Source organism: Atractosteus spatula, chromosome 5, assembly GCF_055471065.1.
Source record: "Atractosteus spatula isolate fAtrSpa1 chromosome 5, fAtrSpa1.hap1, whole genome shotgun sequence".
Classification (NCBI taxonomy): Eukaryota; Metazoa; Chordata; class Actinopteri; order Semionotiformes; family Lepisosteidae; genus Atractosteus; species Atractosteus spatula.
In genome coordinates this window covers 15669888-15686778 of record NC_142710.1, presented here as the reverse complement: position 1 = coordinate 15686778, position 16891 = coordinate 15669888, and the positions used below count along the sequence as shown (strand labels likewise).

General features: G+C 43.5%; 1 protein-coding gene across 1 annotated transcript; it reads right to left on the bottom strand.

The window, feature by feature from the left end:
* Positions 1-260: 260 nt before the first annotated feature.
* plaua (plasminogen activator, urokinase a) lies at positions 261-12725 on the bottom strand. Its single transcript, XM_088916655.1, has 11 exons — positions 12630-12725; positions 8560-8642; positions 7732-7780; positions 7195-7299; positions 6489-6651; positions 5304-5401; positions 4542-4728; positions 3552-3703; positions 2922-3062; positions 2320-2468; positions 261-1932 (listed from the first exon to the last, which is right to left on the bottom strand). Exons 2-11 carry the CDS (start codon positions 8614-8616, stop codon positions 1738-1740), a joined length of 1296 nt encoding a protein of 431 aa, XP_088772781.1. The 5' UTR covers positions 8617-8642; positions 12630-12725; the 3' UTR covers positions 261-1737.
* Positions 12726-16891: the final 4166 nt, after the last annotated feature.

The following is a 16891-nucleotide window of genomic DNA, read 5'->3' as shown; positions in this document are numbered from 1 at the left end:
CAATGGATATTGTCAGTTTCAACACACCGCTGGAAGAGTTCTGTTAATGGCCTATGAATATCAAACATCTCTTTCCTTATGTGCATTTGGTGGAAATCTACTGCATGTCACAGTTTTGTGTAATCTCTGTATCTCCAAGGATGACCTGAATTGTCACATGCGCTTAAAACTGTTGCATGATCATTAAATAACTGGGCAAGACAATAAAAAGTAATGAAGTGGGAGCGTGTTTTCAGACAAGTATATAAACCAAGTTTTAACAACTTGAAACATAGTTTATTGTGTCTTGAAATGATTAATAAAACAGCAAATATACATGATAAAATACAAAATTAGAGTTACAGTCTGAAAGAAATAAAAACCATTCTGGTTCCAGCCCAATTTAATTAAAAAATAAAAATAAAAACCTACTGAAAAAAAGACTTTAGAAAGCTTCAACTTGAGAAAGTACAAACTTCAGTTGCAGAATTAAATAGCTTGAAATAATTGTGAAAAAAATCTAATAAGGTACAAAATCTCTTAACATATTGCAAAAGAGATCTCTCAAAGCCTGCTTTTACAGATGTGCTTGATCTAAAGCTATACCCAGCACCCAGTTTTCTCAATATCACAGCTCCTCTGTTTTTTTTTTTACCACACTCACGCCAGTTCCAAAACTTCAAGAATATATTTGGAATGATGAATACAAAAACAGAAAATACAATAAAATCTGGGAATGAGGAGGAGTGAATGTACTCAGGGTCAGGGGGGGAAAAAAAAACATGTTTTCTAATTAAAAACTTCTAAAACATCGTAGCAAAACACAGTCTTTAGGCTTAGGATTCCTCTTAATGAACACAGAAATATTGAGTCACAAAATAAATATAAACAGGTGTCACACTATAAAACTTATGAAAATAATAACACGAATGTAGTAACTGATGTGGCTTTGACATATTGATGCGTTCCAGGAAAGAGAACCACGTGTATCCCACTATGTGCATCAATGTTAAATATAATTAAATATTTATTTCAGTACGCAAAGTACACTGTACTTTTATGTTTATGCACGTTATACATGTATAAATATAACAACTTTTTTTTTGTTTTATCACATCTTGATAGTTTTTTTTTAGATGTTGCCTTGATCAGAATTTCCTGTCCAGCAGTAACTTTCCTCTGATGGGCTGTCCATTGTCTTTCCAGCAGCAGACTCAAGACAGCAGCGCTGCACTGGTGTGTTGTCTGTCCGCGTCACATAGCATTTCAATATGCAGCTGTTCCAATGCTGACTCGTGTCCGTTTGCACTCAGGACCTAATCAAACAAAAGGCTTCCCTCTGACATATACGGTATTGAACTTTTAATGAAGTTAAATACCGATTTAAGATTCCTTTATTTTCACGGTGATGTTTTGTTCTCGTGAGCATGTACTGTACTGCTCCACAAGTGCAATTTTCTAAAGGCCCCTAAAAAGCAAAGCTCAAAGTTTAAAACTTTTTTCTTTCTTTCAGAAAAAATGACATTTTTCGATACTGAAAAGTATCATATTTTCAGTATCGTCCCCTCCCACCCCACTGTTTTAACTAGAGCAGTATAATCCTTTTCAGCACTCTGCTCCTCTGGAGCTCTGCAGGGGTGCAGAGTACCGATCCCGTCATGCGGGGTCAGCTGACAGTGTTGCAACGTCACATTGACGTGTGTTCATAGGCTTTGCTTAGGTGGGTCTTCGTAAAGGAGCCGAAGACGGGAGAGGACTTCACTTCTGCGGGTACACTGCTCCTGCAGCCATCGCCTGCATGCCCGTTTGTTCCGCGATCCACTGGTTGTAGTTCGTCACCTTTGTGTAGACACCTGGCCGGTACGTTCTGGCACAGCCTTCTCCCCAGCTCACAATTCCGAACAGGTACATCCGATGATCCACCTCACACACCAGGGGTCCTCCCGAGTCGCCCTGCGGCACACACACACATACAGGAGCAAATCAGAGGGGAGTCCTGCGCATTTAGAAACAGAGCACCCTGCTTCCCTTCACACATCCTGAGGAAGCTTACTAACTTCTGTTCATGTCAGTGGGGCTCGGAGTTTGAATGTCCGGCCCTGACACAGGCACTCTCGTCATGCTCCCTGTCCTCGAAATCTGAGAAGAGGCGACTAGAGACGCCCGCAGTCTAAATCCCCTTACGCACTAAACGCGTTTTTATGAAACTCCCAGTAAGTTTGTCACAGTGCATGTTAAGATTTAAGAACGGTTAACTGCTGCTATTTGGAAGACGGCAATGAAATGGGTGGGGGGCGGAAAAACGAGCACGGCTTTCGCAAGACCGAGTATCCCGCTTACCTTACAGGAGTCCACGGTCCAGTCAGAACCGCCGGCACAGAACATGTTTCCCGTCAGCATGTTCCCGTAGTACTGCTCGCTGCTGCAGACCGAGTTAGGGAGCAGCTGCACTCTGGCCTCTCTCAGGTAATTGGAATAGTACCACAGACCTGCAAGCACCACACACTCACTGTGAGCAGGGAATCGTTCTGACTCTGTCCTGCTAGCAAGAAGGAGCCCCTGAAGAACTGGAAATGGCGGTGTGTTTCCTAACTGCTGAGGAAGAGCAAGTGCTGAGAAGAAGCTGAAAGTGCTCTTAAGCGGAGGGACTTGTATGAGGCGTGTGGCTGTATCCTCTGGTTGGAAGAAAAGCAGAGCGCTGTGCTGAGGGAGAAGTGAAGTCACTACACATCAGGGGCAGCATTCCTGTGTGAGCCTGCTGTGTGTTGGCCACAATGGTTCGCTGCTTTTTTTCACGTTTTTTTTAAAGAGAAAAACCTTCCAGGTTGATCCGTGATATCAGCACGATTTCTCCCCCCATTATGGGGGAAAAAAGAACTGTGTTTTGAATGGATACGGGTGTGGGATGCCGAGATGTTGTGCACCAGGGTGAGCCAGCTTACTTTCTCTCTCCCTGCCATAGCCCGCTATTTCGCAGGTCGACCCAGGTGGGAGCATTATGTTCTGTGGAGGGAGACAGACCGTCTTCACTGCCCTGGACTCCACTGCGCACTGCCCAGATTGTGACCTCATTTTCACCAGGGCTGGGGAGGAAGACACACAGGAAACAAACACGAGTGAAACCCTTTTCTTCCACAGTAAAACAGGCCCACGCCGGGCTCGTTAAATCTGCTTCCCCTTTGGATGCGAGCTGTAGTGTTCTGGTTCGTTCAGCTCCACACGGCCCACTGTGAGGCCCCACAGCCCCAGACAGCCTGAGCGGTTGCCAGCGTCTGAGGCTGCTGTGGTCAGCCGGCAGCACGGCTGTAAAGACACGCAGGCGAGCTGGGGATGTGCTGCGGTGTGTGGGCAGACTCTCGGCAGTTTCCAGGGGAGGGTCAGAAAAGTTGTTTTCCTCAGATCCTCATCTTCTCAGCTGCAAGAACTCTCGAAGAAACGTAAAGAGCTGGCCCCCGTTCTCTCGCTGAGCTGAAGAAACCTCTCAATTGGAACGTTTCAGCCAAAGCCAAGTGTAAAAATACATAAAAATAGCACAAGGGGGCAGAATACACGTGACATCGAGTGGGATATACCTATGTCGTTGTTGTAGTTCCCTTGACTGTCATCAAACGCAGGGTGAATGATGATCTTTTCCACCTGGAACTTCTGCTCTTTTCTCGAATCGGTTTCGTTGATGGCACCCTTTCCCAAGAAGATGGAGTAACGTTTCGGGTCCGTACTGGCACTGAAAGAGAAAAAGAAAGACCGTTCCTCTCTGTCATCACAAGGCTCTCTCCAGTCGTACAATTATGAAACAAACTTGTCTTTATAAAGGGGTGGGTCTGACATGAAGATGATGATGATGATGATAATAATAATAATAATTGCTTACACTTATATAGCCCTTCTCTGGACACTCCACTCAAAACGTTTTACAGGTAATGGGGACTCCCCTCCATCACCACCAATGTGCAGCCCCACTTGGATGATGTGACGGCAGCCATAGTGCGCCAGAACGCTCACCACACATCAGCTCTCAGTGGGGAGGAGAGGAGAGTGATGAAGCCAGTTCATAGAGGGGGATTGTTAGGAGGCCATGATTGGTAAAGGCCAATGGGAAATTTGACCAGGATGCTTTTTTTGAGAACTGCCTGGGATTTTTAATGACCACAGAGAGTCAGGACCTCGGTTTTACATCTCATCCAAAGGATGGCACTTTTTTACAGTATAGTGTCCCCATCACTATACTGGGGCATTAGGACCCACACAGACTGCAGGGTGAGCAGGGACCCACTAACACCTCTTCCAGCTGCAACCTCAGCTTTCCCAGGAGGTCTCCCATCCAGGTACTGACCAGGCTCACACCTGCTGAGCTTCAGTGCTGCCAGCTGTGAGTTGCAGGGCGACATGTTTCTACAGCGCACTTGGAGTGCAGCGCCTTGCCCAAGGGTACAGCAGCCGCGCCCCGACAAGACCTGAAACCACTGCCTCCCAGCTGGGGAGCAGAGCCCCGACTGCTCTTCTACACCACCGCCTCCCTGCTGCTCGCAGGGCGGTGACGTCTGAGCCGAGCAGGACTTTACCCGTTAGGGAAGCAGTGTGCAGCCGTCACCAGCCAGCAGGAGGCGATGAGGCTGCCTCCGCACGTGAAGAACTCGGACGTCCTCGAGCGCTGGAAGATGGCGCCGGTCCAGGGCTGGGATTCGATGGCCGTCACTTTCCCCCCAACGATCTTGAACAGCTTCTGCTCCCGCTTGCCGCATGTGGCCGCTGCCGGAACAATTTCACAAAGAGGGGTCAACTTTCAGAGGTGGTGGACTTTCAGAGATATTGTTGGCCTATTTTAGGCAAACCTCTTGATCAGGGTTTCCTACTGCACATGTGAAAACTAGTCTGAAACGGTAATTCTCTGTTGTTTATGCACAGGGTGTATCCATCTTCTGAAAAGTTTCCATTCAACTTTATAATCTCAGTATTTGTATATGGCCAATGAAGTGATCTTATCTTGAAGCGTAGCTGGCGTGCATCGCTAAGACCCTGTATGTTTTTTTCTGAATGAATGCGAAGTAGCACAGCAAAGGCATTCCGAGCCAACAAAGCACGGCAAATGTCCTCCTTTTAGTATCCCATCGTGACACCCTATGACTAAATAATGTTTACAACGATTTCACCCACATTAGTTTACTTCACCCCCTGCCTCTCTCAGATTAACAGCTCGAGCCCTTGTCCCCTGGCGTGAGTGAATTCTTGAAAGGCAGAGAGAGGCTTCTGAACGTCAGACATGCCTGTTCTACAGTGTATGTACAGGAGTGAAAAAACCGCCCCGCCCATATCTGCTTACTTACTCAGTTTTGAGGCGCAGGGCAGAATCTGGCAATACTCCCGGACGATCTTGAAGCCTTGTCTGACATGGCACCAGGGTTTCCTCTCCCCATTGGGATTCCTGCAGGTCCCGTCAAACAAGAGTTAATCATCAACACACCGAACACACCTGACACTATCTTGGTAACAAATCTGGAACTGATTCACAACCTTCGACAGCTTTGTGTTCAACATCACTTTCCCAAAAAAACCAGTGTCACGCTGAGCAAGCTCTGTTCTAATAATGTTAATGAGATGATTGCACCTTGAATAAATATAGCACGTATGCATGTGTGTATGTTTCTCCTTTAATGCGGAAACACATTACCAGTGTGACACAAAAAGAGGATGTAGAGGAATCTTGAGCAAGAATGTTGTGGTGGACTTTCAGAGATATTGTTGGCCTATTTTAGGCAAACCTCTTGATCATGAGTGGAAGTAGTTCCCCATCAAAACAGCATCAAAATCCTGTCAGCATATCTGCTGTGTTAGTCAACAGGTTTCAAGAGTGTGAATTTGGTAATAAGCTATACCAGAACCCCATATTCACATATTCAGACTCCTCAAAGACACTGACAAAGTCAACCCAATGGACATCTTCTGAATTTACAGTGAAAGATGAACCACAGGACAGCATAGTAATTAAACTCCAGAACAGGAGGCACTTCACTATGGTTTGTGGGGGTCTGGAACAAGTGACCCAGCCATGTAGTTGAAGCTGATGCCCTGGCATCTGTCAAGAAAGGGCTGGAGAAATGAAATGGAGTACATAAAGGAAATGTAAGATCTGGTATTTCTAGACAACCAAAAGCCATTGTCCTGTTTCTCTTTTCTTTTGCTGTGCAGTTGTGGATTAAATGCCTTTTAATTAACGACATGTTTCTAGAAAGCAGGAGACTGCTCTTTTTTAAAGGACAAGATTGATCATGCTGCTCTTGAGTGAAAAATAATGAGGCCAAATCACACTCAAACAGTTAGAGAATATTTGTTTAAACTACGGTGTGTGCGTTCTGGTGGTCCAGGAATGTACAAAATTGAAGTGATGCGTATCTCGACATATCACGCAGAGATACTTTTTCGATATCTTGTCCTGTTCAGAGATATGTTTACCATTCTGTCTGTAGTGAGTATGGCTTCTGGGTGTATGAGGAGCTGTTCTCCTTAATTACCTGCAGTAGTTGTGATTCCCAAGTCCCAGGGTTAATGCATTTGCCTGGTAGAGAATTTCAAGTGATTCATAATCCCACTCCAGACAGTCCTTTCCAGTCTGAGACTTTGACACGGTGCCTCTGTAGTTCTGTCCATTTCCGTTGTAGCACTTTGCTGAGGTTTCTGAGCAAGAAGAAGTAAATTAGACATTTGAGGAAAGCTAGGAAGGGCAGCACGGTGAAGGAATGATTAGCATTGCTGCCTCGCGGCACAGAGGTGCTGGGTTCAGTTCCTGGGATGCTGCCTGTATGGAGTTTGCATGTTCTCCCCTTGTTCATGTGGGTTTCCTCTGGGTGCTCCGGGTTTCCTCCCACAGCCCAAAGACATACTGGTAAGTTAACTGGCTTCTGAGAAAATTTGGCTGCTCTTGTGTGAGTGTGTGCGATGGACTATTGAGAGTACTGTATATCCTGCCTTGTACCCGGTGCTTGCCGGTATAAGCTCCAGCTCCCCCATAATAGATGAATGGAAAGCTGGGAGAAATGTTGTTGAATTAAATATTACTTCTTGAAAGACAATGTCTTGTATTTAACGCACAGTGTGGGTAGCACATCAAACAGCTAGCAGAATGACCAGGTGTCCCAGACAGAGGAAGAATTATAAACAGCAGGAAATGGGTAGAGAATCAGGGAAATAAAGGGGCAGAAAGGGCCTAAAGACTTGTACCTATTTCACAGTTTTTCCCGCTGAAGTCCCTGGGACAATGGCAGGCGGAGTGTTTGTTGCTGGACTGGTATGCGCTGGAAATGCCTCCATTCAAACAAATAGCACCTAAAAAAAAGTCCAAGATACAGCTTATTAAAAACTGCAGCTCAGTGCCTAAGGATTCAGAGTAAATTCTCTTCGTTTTAAGTGCTTCCATTTTACATAATGTGAAATTTTTTGCAGGTGGAAATAAAGTTACATGCAAACACTGCAGTAACATGTGATCTTGCAGCAATAAAGCAAAACCTAAAATTAACTAATTACACTACATAAATCTGCCTTTTTGAAAACAGTAAAAATCTAGGCTGCTTCAGGTTAATTAAAGGCTGATAAACTTGCAACTCATTGAATAAGGCAAAGTTAGTGAAGTGACACTTCAGAATGTGTTTTTTTTTCCTCATTGATCATGCAGCAGCATGCGCAGCTCTGCGTGTAGTATTTCAGTTATTCTACCTGAGTGAAATTGTTCTGTATGTGAAATGAAATGAGCTGATTTACCTGTGTCCTCCCCTGAATATATATCTGGTGCTGTTTCCCTCAGTAGGGCCTGAAAGAAAGTGAAACAAAGGTTTTCTGCTTAGCAAAACCTTCACGGCCTTCATCACCTACTGCAAGATTAAAACCTTCAAAGAACAGTGCTGGCTGTTGCCATGAGCTTTCATTTCTGATGTACTATTAGGCTCCTTATTTACCCTGGGTGGTATGGTGCCACCAGTTTCTCAGTTTTATCCTCAGCTTTCATTCTGGGTTTTAGCCCCACTTAAAATATCTTAATTTGTATGAGTTTGTATTTTGTTTTTGTTGCTGACAAAAATAGAATTGAAACGACACAGCTCTATACGACATTTGCATTGATATTCAGTAGGAGACCGAAATTAAAATACCCTATCTCAGCAGAACCATAGCACGCAGTGCTCATATAAGCCTGGGTCTCTGTTCTGGGGGATGCGAAATGCTGTCCTGTAATGAACTTGGGAGACATGTAGCAATTTCTGCATTTCTTCTCTTTTCTTTCAGTTGCTGTCTGGCATGTGACTTTTGTCAATAGATTCACTCAAGCTATGCTGAGTTTTTTTTTTTAATTTTATTTTTAAAATCATATATCAAGGCAAGAGGTTGTTTCTACTGTAGTTCACTTTGGAAATTGCTATAGGGAAGAGTTGTCTTTCGTTAAGATATTTAAGGAGCAGAGAAGTAGCATTTAATGCCTGAAAAAAAACGTCAGTCAATTTAGCAAATTCCCAAAGAGGAACCTTCAATTATCATTCAAAGTGTTTTGACATCAGCACAAACCATGAGAAACAGTGCTTCCTCTTTTCTACTTACAGCTTCACTGCAGAGGATCAGGGCCGCAAGAGCAGCTAAGAGAGTCAGGAACCTCATCTTTTCCAAAGGTTGTTGTTTTCTTCCTTTTTTGGAAAAATGTGCAAAAGAATGAACATGTCAGCTCATTCTTTGTAATGAGAAGCAACACAGTTCCTCAGTCTTTATCATCCTCAGCTCTTCAGAGATGTCAATATTCGGTTTGTTGTCAAGGTTTCCAATTCTATTCATATTCCCAGAGGCTTGATCTCTTTCAAACTATGATTGATACTATGGTAAAGCTAAATTTGTTTAAAAAGTCTCCTGAGGTTGGCAAGCGAAAAAAACAGCTTGTGTAAATGTCATAACAAACAATTATTTTCAATATAGAGAAACAGAAAATACCAGGTTTTAGCAAATGTATTTTGAGGCACAATGGGCACAATGTATGCAGCAAAAAGCAATAGTCCCATCTGGGTTAGATGAAGTCTGTTTAATATTGCTGATGTGCTTAAGACTCATGTAATTCTTCATGTTCAGACTTGAACACTAAAGAAATGTTCCAGCTAAGCTTGTACAGCTTCCAGAATAACAGGGGTTCAGTGTATGTGGGTGTCAGACAAAGCCTGAGACATTCTAGCCTGAAGTGGCTTAATTTGTTTTTTAAATGAACAGATTTTCACACAAGTTAGAGACAGGCTTGCTCTTCGAAATGAGTAGGGTTTAGACACCTACCTTCTGAGAACAGAACACAAGCCAAGAACTCATTTGGAATATGTTGTACACCCTTGGTCACAAAGTGATGAAACAAGATATTGCTGCTTTAGAATCACTCCCGGGTAAAGAAACCAGACACATTCTGAGGCTCAAGGGCTTGTGGGGATGTCCCACACTGACAGCTTAGAACTGAACCCTATTTTTCTGAAACAAAGAAGGCTAATACCTGATCCAAGTACTGTATTCAAATCCCATAATACCCAGTGGAGCTCCTCAGAATAAACAGTGAAACACGAACCAGAGGACACAAGCTAAAGCTAAAGCTTTGTTTAATTTGTTTAAAACCAAGAGCAGCAGGCACTTCCTGAACCCCGAGGCCTGTGAGAGTATGAAACAAGCCACTCAGGCACGTTGTTGAAATGGAAAGTCTTGACACAGCTGGATGAGGTGCTTGGATCAGTTAAGTACTAGCTACAAGATGACTGGAAAATGGGTCAGATGGCCTGGATGTTTTCCTAGTGTTTGTAACCTTTCTCGTGTTCATGTGTTCCTAACAGGTGGAAGGCAAACATACCAATAAATATATTTCAATGTTTCATCTATTCATTTATTTATTGTTGAAGTCAACATTTCACCATGAAATGTTGGCCAGGATGGTATGATTGTAAATAGCACCTACTACTGAAGTGCAAAGATGCTGCTACATAGGCTGAGAAGTCGGAACAGGAAACTGCTTTAATTGCTTTAGGTCCAAAGCTTGTTTTTTCCACAGCACAAAAATGTTATTGCATCATTTGGTCTTGCAGCTGGGAAACAACAGCTAGACTTCGTTACGACATTTTACCAAAGAAGAATTTCCCCCTGGATTGCATCAGTATCTCATCTGAAACATTAACATATCTGCCAATACACAAATGATAAAAGCGAAGGAGGAAAAGCTGTTAAGAAACTAAAGTGTGTCAGTAATCGGGAATGCAAAGAAATATGTGTTTATGTGGTGTGTTATGACACCCAGCTTCAGTGACAAGACCCTGCAAGTGAGTGACTTTTAAGATGACAATGTAGACACCCACTGGCACCTACAGCTGTAATTAATACACAGACAGCATTCTGTAGTCCTTAGGCAGACGTGGGCAGTCTTTGTTGCTGGACAAAGCGTGCATGGAAATCTAAGCCTGTTGTCTTAAATCTTGTCGGCTGCTTTAGCCAAGATCTCATAAGACTTTAAAACATTTTATGTGAAAGGGTGACAAACTGATTAGCGCTAAGGTGCCCAGAACAGACTGCAGATTAAAGATGAGACCCGTAAAATACCAACAGACAGACACAGACACCATGAATCACCTAAATATTGGTGTGGGACATCCCCATACACTTGCTGGCTTGTATCACCTCTGGCATCAAGGTAAAGAAATATTTACCTTTCAGAAATTCGAGGCAGAATCCGCAATATAGTTCTTTTCTTTTCATTCTGTAGTAATGGAGTGTACTGTGTCACTGTGTGTTATTCTGCAGTAATGGAGCGTACTGTGGCACTTTGTGTTATTCTGCAGTAATGGAGTGTACTGTGCCCCTGTGTGTTATTCTGCAGTAATGGAGTGTACTGTGCCACTGTGTGTTATTCTGCTGTAATGGAGTGTACTGTGCCCCTGTGTGTTATTCTGCAGTAATGGAGTGTACTGTGCCCCTGTGTGTTATTCTGCAGTAATGGAGTGTACTGTGCCACTGTGTGTTATTCTGCAGTAATGGAGTGTACTGTGCCACTGTGTGTTATTCTGCAGTAATGGAGTGTACTGTGCCCCTGTGTGTTATTCTGCAGTAATGGAGTGTACTGTGCCACTGTGTGTTATTCTGCAGTAATGGAGTGTACTGTGTCACTGTGTGTTATTCTGCAGTAATGGAGTGTACTGTGCCCCTGTGTGTTATTCTGCAGTAATGGAGTGTACTGTGCCACTGTGTGTTATTCTGCAGTAATGGAGTGTACTGTGCCACTGTGTGTTATTCTGCAGTAATGGAGTGTGCCGTGCCCCCGTGTACAGTCCCAGACTGTATAAGACCCCACTGAAGATTACTGCTCATTGCTGATGAAATCACCAGACCTATCCATTTATTTCTACCCAGTCAGATTGAGGTTCCCACGTGAAAGCTCATGTACGTCTCTAAGGCTGTACCTTTTCATTCTTTTCACAATCAGCTCAGTGTGGTTTAGCACAGTGTTGCTGTGCTATTCTGGTCACTGCTATGCTTGACCGCACTATTTACAGTGTGGTTTCATAGCCTTTGCATTTAAGAACCAATATAACCAACACAGTGGCAGAAGTTTAACTTCAAACCTGTAAAATCATTGCTGTGCAACGAAGAGCCTTCAGCATCTGGCTATGAAACAGATATTTCTTTTTACCTCTGAACCTACACACAGAAATAGGTATTCAGCTGATGTGCTATGAAGCCCTTCCCATGTCTGAGCTCAGGGCAGTTCTGCTGCAGAACGTGAGTAATTAAACTCCCCCAAAAGAGCTGACGTCCAGGTCTGAGTGGTAGAAAAATATGCCTTGTCAAGTTCAGCACCACAGAAGCAGTCACCTGTTTTTAAGTCTGCAGGAACGCTGGCTGAAATAGGCATTTACTTCTAAATTGCTATGTTTGCACTGCACGAGGAAGGCAGTCGCCTCAGTCCGGAGAGTAATGGATTACTTGTGGGGCTGAGAAGCCAGCATGCTGACTCGCCACTGCATTATATACATTACTCCACTGACATGTGCAACCATGATTTCCATCACTGAACTGTGAAGACCCCATTATGGACACAGGGCTATAACCTGTCATTTATCTTAGCCAGAGAGACCCCTGCATTATAACGCAATGGTCATTTTGCAAATTTACCTTTTTCTTTGAGTCCATATTGCATTTGTACCACAGTTTGCCGATGTTCATTCTGCATGGCATGATATGCCAAATAAAAACTGAAAGAGGCACATGGGCTTGTCCTCACACGCCGTGAGGACAAAGCAGCACTGTAATCGCGTCTGTGCTTCCTTGAAAGACCCTGAAGCCAGTGTACAGGCTAATGCTCTTTTTTAGGGGACGTCTGGTGCTGGAACCCAGAGCACCCATGAGATGTGAACGATCAGTGATAACTGGAGGACCGAGACAAGGAAAGTTGCAACCACAGTCTTGGTGGTAAATAATCGAAAGGGAGCAGAATTCACCCCAGAACATCGTTAAAGCTTTTCTCTACGGAGAAGTCATCAGCCCAAAAGTTATGTGGCCCCAGATAAGTGCTGCTTCATCCTATCATATTGCCGTTGGTACTGTTAATCGGCCCTGTGAACCTACAGTACATCCTTTCCTCAACACTAGAATGGAATCCGTCTTACCTGTCCAACTGAACGGTGCGGGTCAGTGTCTGCCGGAATGAAGCACTGCGAGCGGAGTGGCCCCTCACTGGAATTTGCGCCCTGGGCTTCTGTGTCGTTCTGCAGTGGAAGAGATGCCTTATATAACAGAGATGTGAGTGGCCAGGGGGAGGGCCAGCTGCAGATTGACACATCCAGAGTGACACGTGCAGGCTGCAGGCAGCTGAGCTGAGACAGAGACCTGCCACGGTGACTCATGCTAACGCCTCCTGCCTGCAGCAGAAATAATGTGGGAAGAAAGACTTCCCAAAATGGGCACTGTCTCCTTTGAAGGTGGGACGGAGGCAGGGGGGTTCAGCTGCCTCTCTCCACACTCCCTTTGTGTTTCCATTGTTTGGCGTTATAAATGGTTAATGAATACACCAAGCATAAACAGTCTTTTACGCTGTATAATTTCACCCGGGATGTTTCTTTGGAAAGAAAAACAGACATAAGAAAAAATCAGCACCTCAAGATGACCTACCTATCCGTCGGTCTGTCTACGAGTAACTGAAAGAATTATCATAGTCATGATAATTAGTTTTATAACCAAATTGATTACTTTTGACTGTTTTGTTTACGTCGATATCTATTTTCGGTTTGCTTCACCGTCTCAGGAAACGAATCAGTCAGCAGGACTGTCTTATGTCAAAATTCAGAAGAATACAAAATGTTGATTTCCAAAAATATTTTGTCATGTCCCTAACATGGGCTACACACGTAATGTCTCCTCAAAGTGAGGTGTGAGGTGGGAGAATGCTTTCATCACTCATCATCATCGAGGAAACCAGCCATCCCAGTTGGGATGAAATTGTCCCAGTTCATGATCAGAAACCATAGAAGTATTAAATGAATCTGGTTTCTCTCTGCCTTTATGCAGGTTCAAAATGCAGCTTTAGTTCAAGTAACTGTGCAGCCTCTCTACCCAAGAGGTCGTTAATGACTCTGCAGTTACTAATTATTTTTCTTCATCCCACACTAAGACTGAAACAGCTGTACGTGTGGCTTTAATTTCTCATGTTGTCACGTATCCGGCACACAATCTGTATCCTCTGTTAAATTCTGAGGAGTCTCTTTCAGTAGGAAACCTCTTAAGTGTTGCTGTTTTCAAAATGCTCAATCATCAATACTTCATTTTATTCACCTATAGATGTTTTCTATTACAAGGAATAACTCTTACCCAAGCTAAATTATTCATTTGGCACCTTGATTTTTCATTTGGCACCTTGATCTTTATGTAGATCCTGACTTCATGGGGCTGGGGTGTACAGGTGTTTTAGCTTCTGTGGATGAATGGGCTGCAGAGTTGAATGACTCTGAAAACACACAAGTCTGCCTGGCCATTCATAGCCTAGAGCTCAGTTCAGACTGAGGCAGTTTTCTTCCAGACAGACCAGCTTCAGGGAAAGATTTCTATCGCAGGATCACACTGGACCCAACGCAGGAATGAAAAGATTTTAGCCACGGAGAGACAGGTCTTTACAAAGAAGAACCTAACCAGAGGGAAGAGCACCTCATAGAAAATGGTATTAGTGTTTAGAAAAGCAACCAGTTTATAAGCCTTTGATGTGGCTGAGTGAATAAGAAGGGATGTGTGCTATCACTTGTTAAGGCAAAGACCTCAGAGATTGAAAACTGCACGAAAGTACAGCAGCATACAAGAGGGAGTTCTTTCTTCAGTAATCTGCAATGAGAGACTGCACCACACCTTGCCAAGAGAGACATTTACAAGATATTCCGTTGCTTTTCGGAATTTCAGAGTCCCCCAGATTTGCTTCAAAGTTGTTACACTGCTCTGCTAGGAATTTTTTTCAGCCAATTTTGGTCACTAAAGTTGCTGCTTATCCACGGTTTTAAGGCTTATTGACCTCAGACCTCAGACTTCATAAGAACATTATTCCAGTGGGGCAGATGAGAGACGTCATTTTCAGTGTATCTCCGAGTGATCTTTAAAAACAGGAATTTCTGGTGCAGCTGCACTGTAGCACCATCTGGATGAGCTGTGTCACTATCTGCCCTCTCATTTCTATGGTAGCGCATCTGGTGACTCTTGCTTTGGCAAAGCTGGTGAAACATTAGCAACAATACTTACGGAAAACATTTTGAACAAGATTCTCCGTGCTGCATACCAGACTAATATGATAATGCTGATCAAATGTATTACAGCCATCATTCTAAGATGTAATTCCCAATGAAATTTACGTTCATCGTGATGCTGTCTTGTAACGCTCAGCATGTTCCATTGGGAACTATAAGCTTTTACTAAAGAGATCTGTGAAATGAAGATTGAAGATTGTAGCCACCCATCATTTTCCTACAGGTGTCAATAAAGTTCTTGAAGAAGAAAATTAATTACAAAGGGGAAAGAGGAGTAAACCGTGCAATGCAAGCAGTCAGCTGCTACAGAAATCTACAGTATAAAGCACGCTGTGTTGTGATGGGCATTACACCAAATGAAATAATCGATTTACTGGCTGATTGATCAATTGATTGGAATACAAATGACTTTGACACACGTGCATGTTTACGAAGCACTGCCTACCACGGATGCGTCTCAGACCCCGAGAGAAAAAAACACAGTTACTGAAGATGTGAAAGAGCAGACAGCCATTGCAAAACCCTGAGCTGAAACTAACTTCACTTCCACAGTCCGCCGCAGTCTCGCTCACTTTATTTGGAAAGGCACTTTTTTTCTGGCTGAATGAGTTGACCGCCTTTGTCCCGCAGGGGTGTGAATAAACGAGACTTTTATGTGTTTGAGGAAACAAGGCTTGGAGAGCATCCATGAGAAACTTTTACGAGACTTTGATTTGGGCTTTGCGCTGTGCAGTGCTGTTCCAGTGCGACAGTTTGAGGAGTGTTTTAGGACACATTATCCCGTCCAGAGATCCTTCTGTTATAAGATGCGTTTTCAGGATACCGGAGCTGTGCACTGCGTCCTGGAAGCTCACCCTCCTGGGCACGTCAGCACAGCTCGTGCCCATTGGGCATCTGGTTTCCTCTTTCAGCGAGGCTGTGATAAGACACAGATTTGGCAACCCTGGGCGTCGGGCATAGCGGATACTTTGCCTAACCTGTTGCCTTCTTCCTGTCTGGCAAAAGAAGACGTAAATCACTATCACGAATAGTATAAAGATTATTTTGCATCACCGTCACAACAACCGCAATAATGACTAATTAGAAAGGAGGTGTCAAACATCACTGATGTATTTCTGAGACTGTTATGGAGTGGCATTCTAAAATAAACAGATTTACAGTGGATATATAAATACTGGGACCCTTCTTCTTCAACTATAGTACTAATTTATAAAGCATAACCAATTTTGTTTGTTGAGCTTATTTATATGTAGTATAACCTGTTTAAATAAATATATTACTCCTCCATCTGTTGTCATTTATGGTAACAAATGGTACTCAATTAACTGATTTAACTAATTAGTCAGTAACGTTAGGGTATCAATCAAACGGTCTACAAGTTGGAAACAAGGTGAACTCTCTGTAATTTCCTGTCTCTCTTCACGTGTTTACTTTATCTAATGCAGGGCACCTGAACTGTCCGTGTCCTTATTATAAAAATCCACTTTACATTCTCAGAGTTAGCGTTTGCTGAAGAAGCTGAAGTGCCACACATTCCTGAGGCTTGACTGGCAGTGTCACTGGGCACTCTTGCCCAGAGTTAACCAGCCATTTCCTTCGAAGAGGATGACCAGCTCTCCAAGCACGTACTCACAACTGGAACATTCTCATTCTACCCCATGCTCGTAGAGGCTTGAAGAGTTCAATTGCTTAACTAGTAGCTCATAGACTTGCTATTACTATTACTATTTGTGATGAGAGGATTTCAATATATCATGTATAAGGAAACAAGACCAGACACAAACAAAAAGAAACCATTAATCCCATCCTGGTTACCTGGATACTGGTAGCTAATAGGTCCGATGATCTCATCCGGACTTCCCTTTAAAGAGGTGTTAGAATCAGCTTGTTCCAGACATCTGCTACACTTTGTGTAACAACAGGCTTCTGATGTCTGCACTCTCTCTTAATTTCCATGGCTGTCCCTGGGTCTGCTTCTCACTGGTGAACTGCACAGTACTCTGGATTGACATTGTCAGCAGCTGTGAGGATGCTGAGTACTTCATGTTCCTCCAAATGTCTCCAACAGAAGAGGTTTCCTTCTCTTAGCTGGCCTGTCCTGCTCTGCAGAAGGGACATATCATATTTGTAACACCTCGAACAGAACA

Bases quoted from the DNA above. Each gene is read 5' to 3' on its own strand.
- plaua (XM_088916655.1), bottom strand. From the start codon at position 8,616: ATGAGGTTCCTGACTCTCTTAGCTGCTCTTGCGGCCCTGATCCTCTGC. The intron at 7,781-8,559 runs GTAAGTAGAAAA...ACTTTCTTTCAG, and splicing joins TGATCCTCTGCAGTGAAGCT to GCCCTACTGAGGGAAACAGC. The intron at 1,933-2,319 runs GTAAGCGGGATA...TGTGTGCCGCAG, and splicing joins GGACCGTGGACTCCTGTAAG to GGCGACTCGGGAGGACCCCT.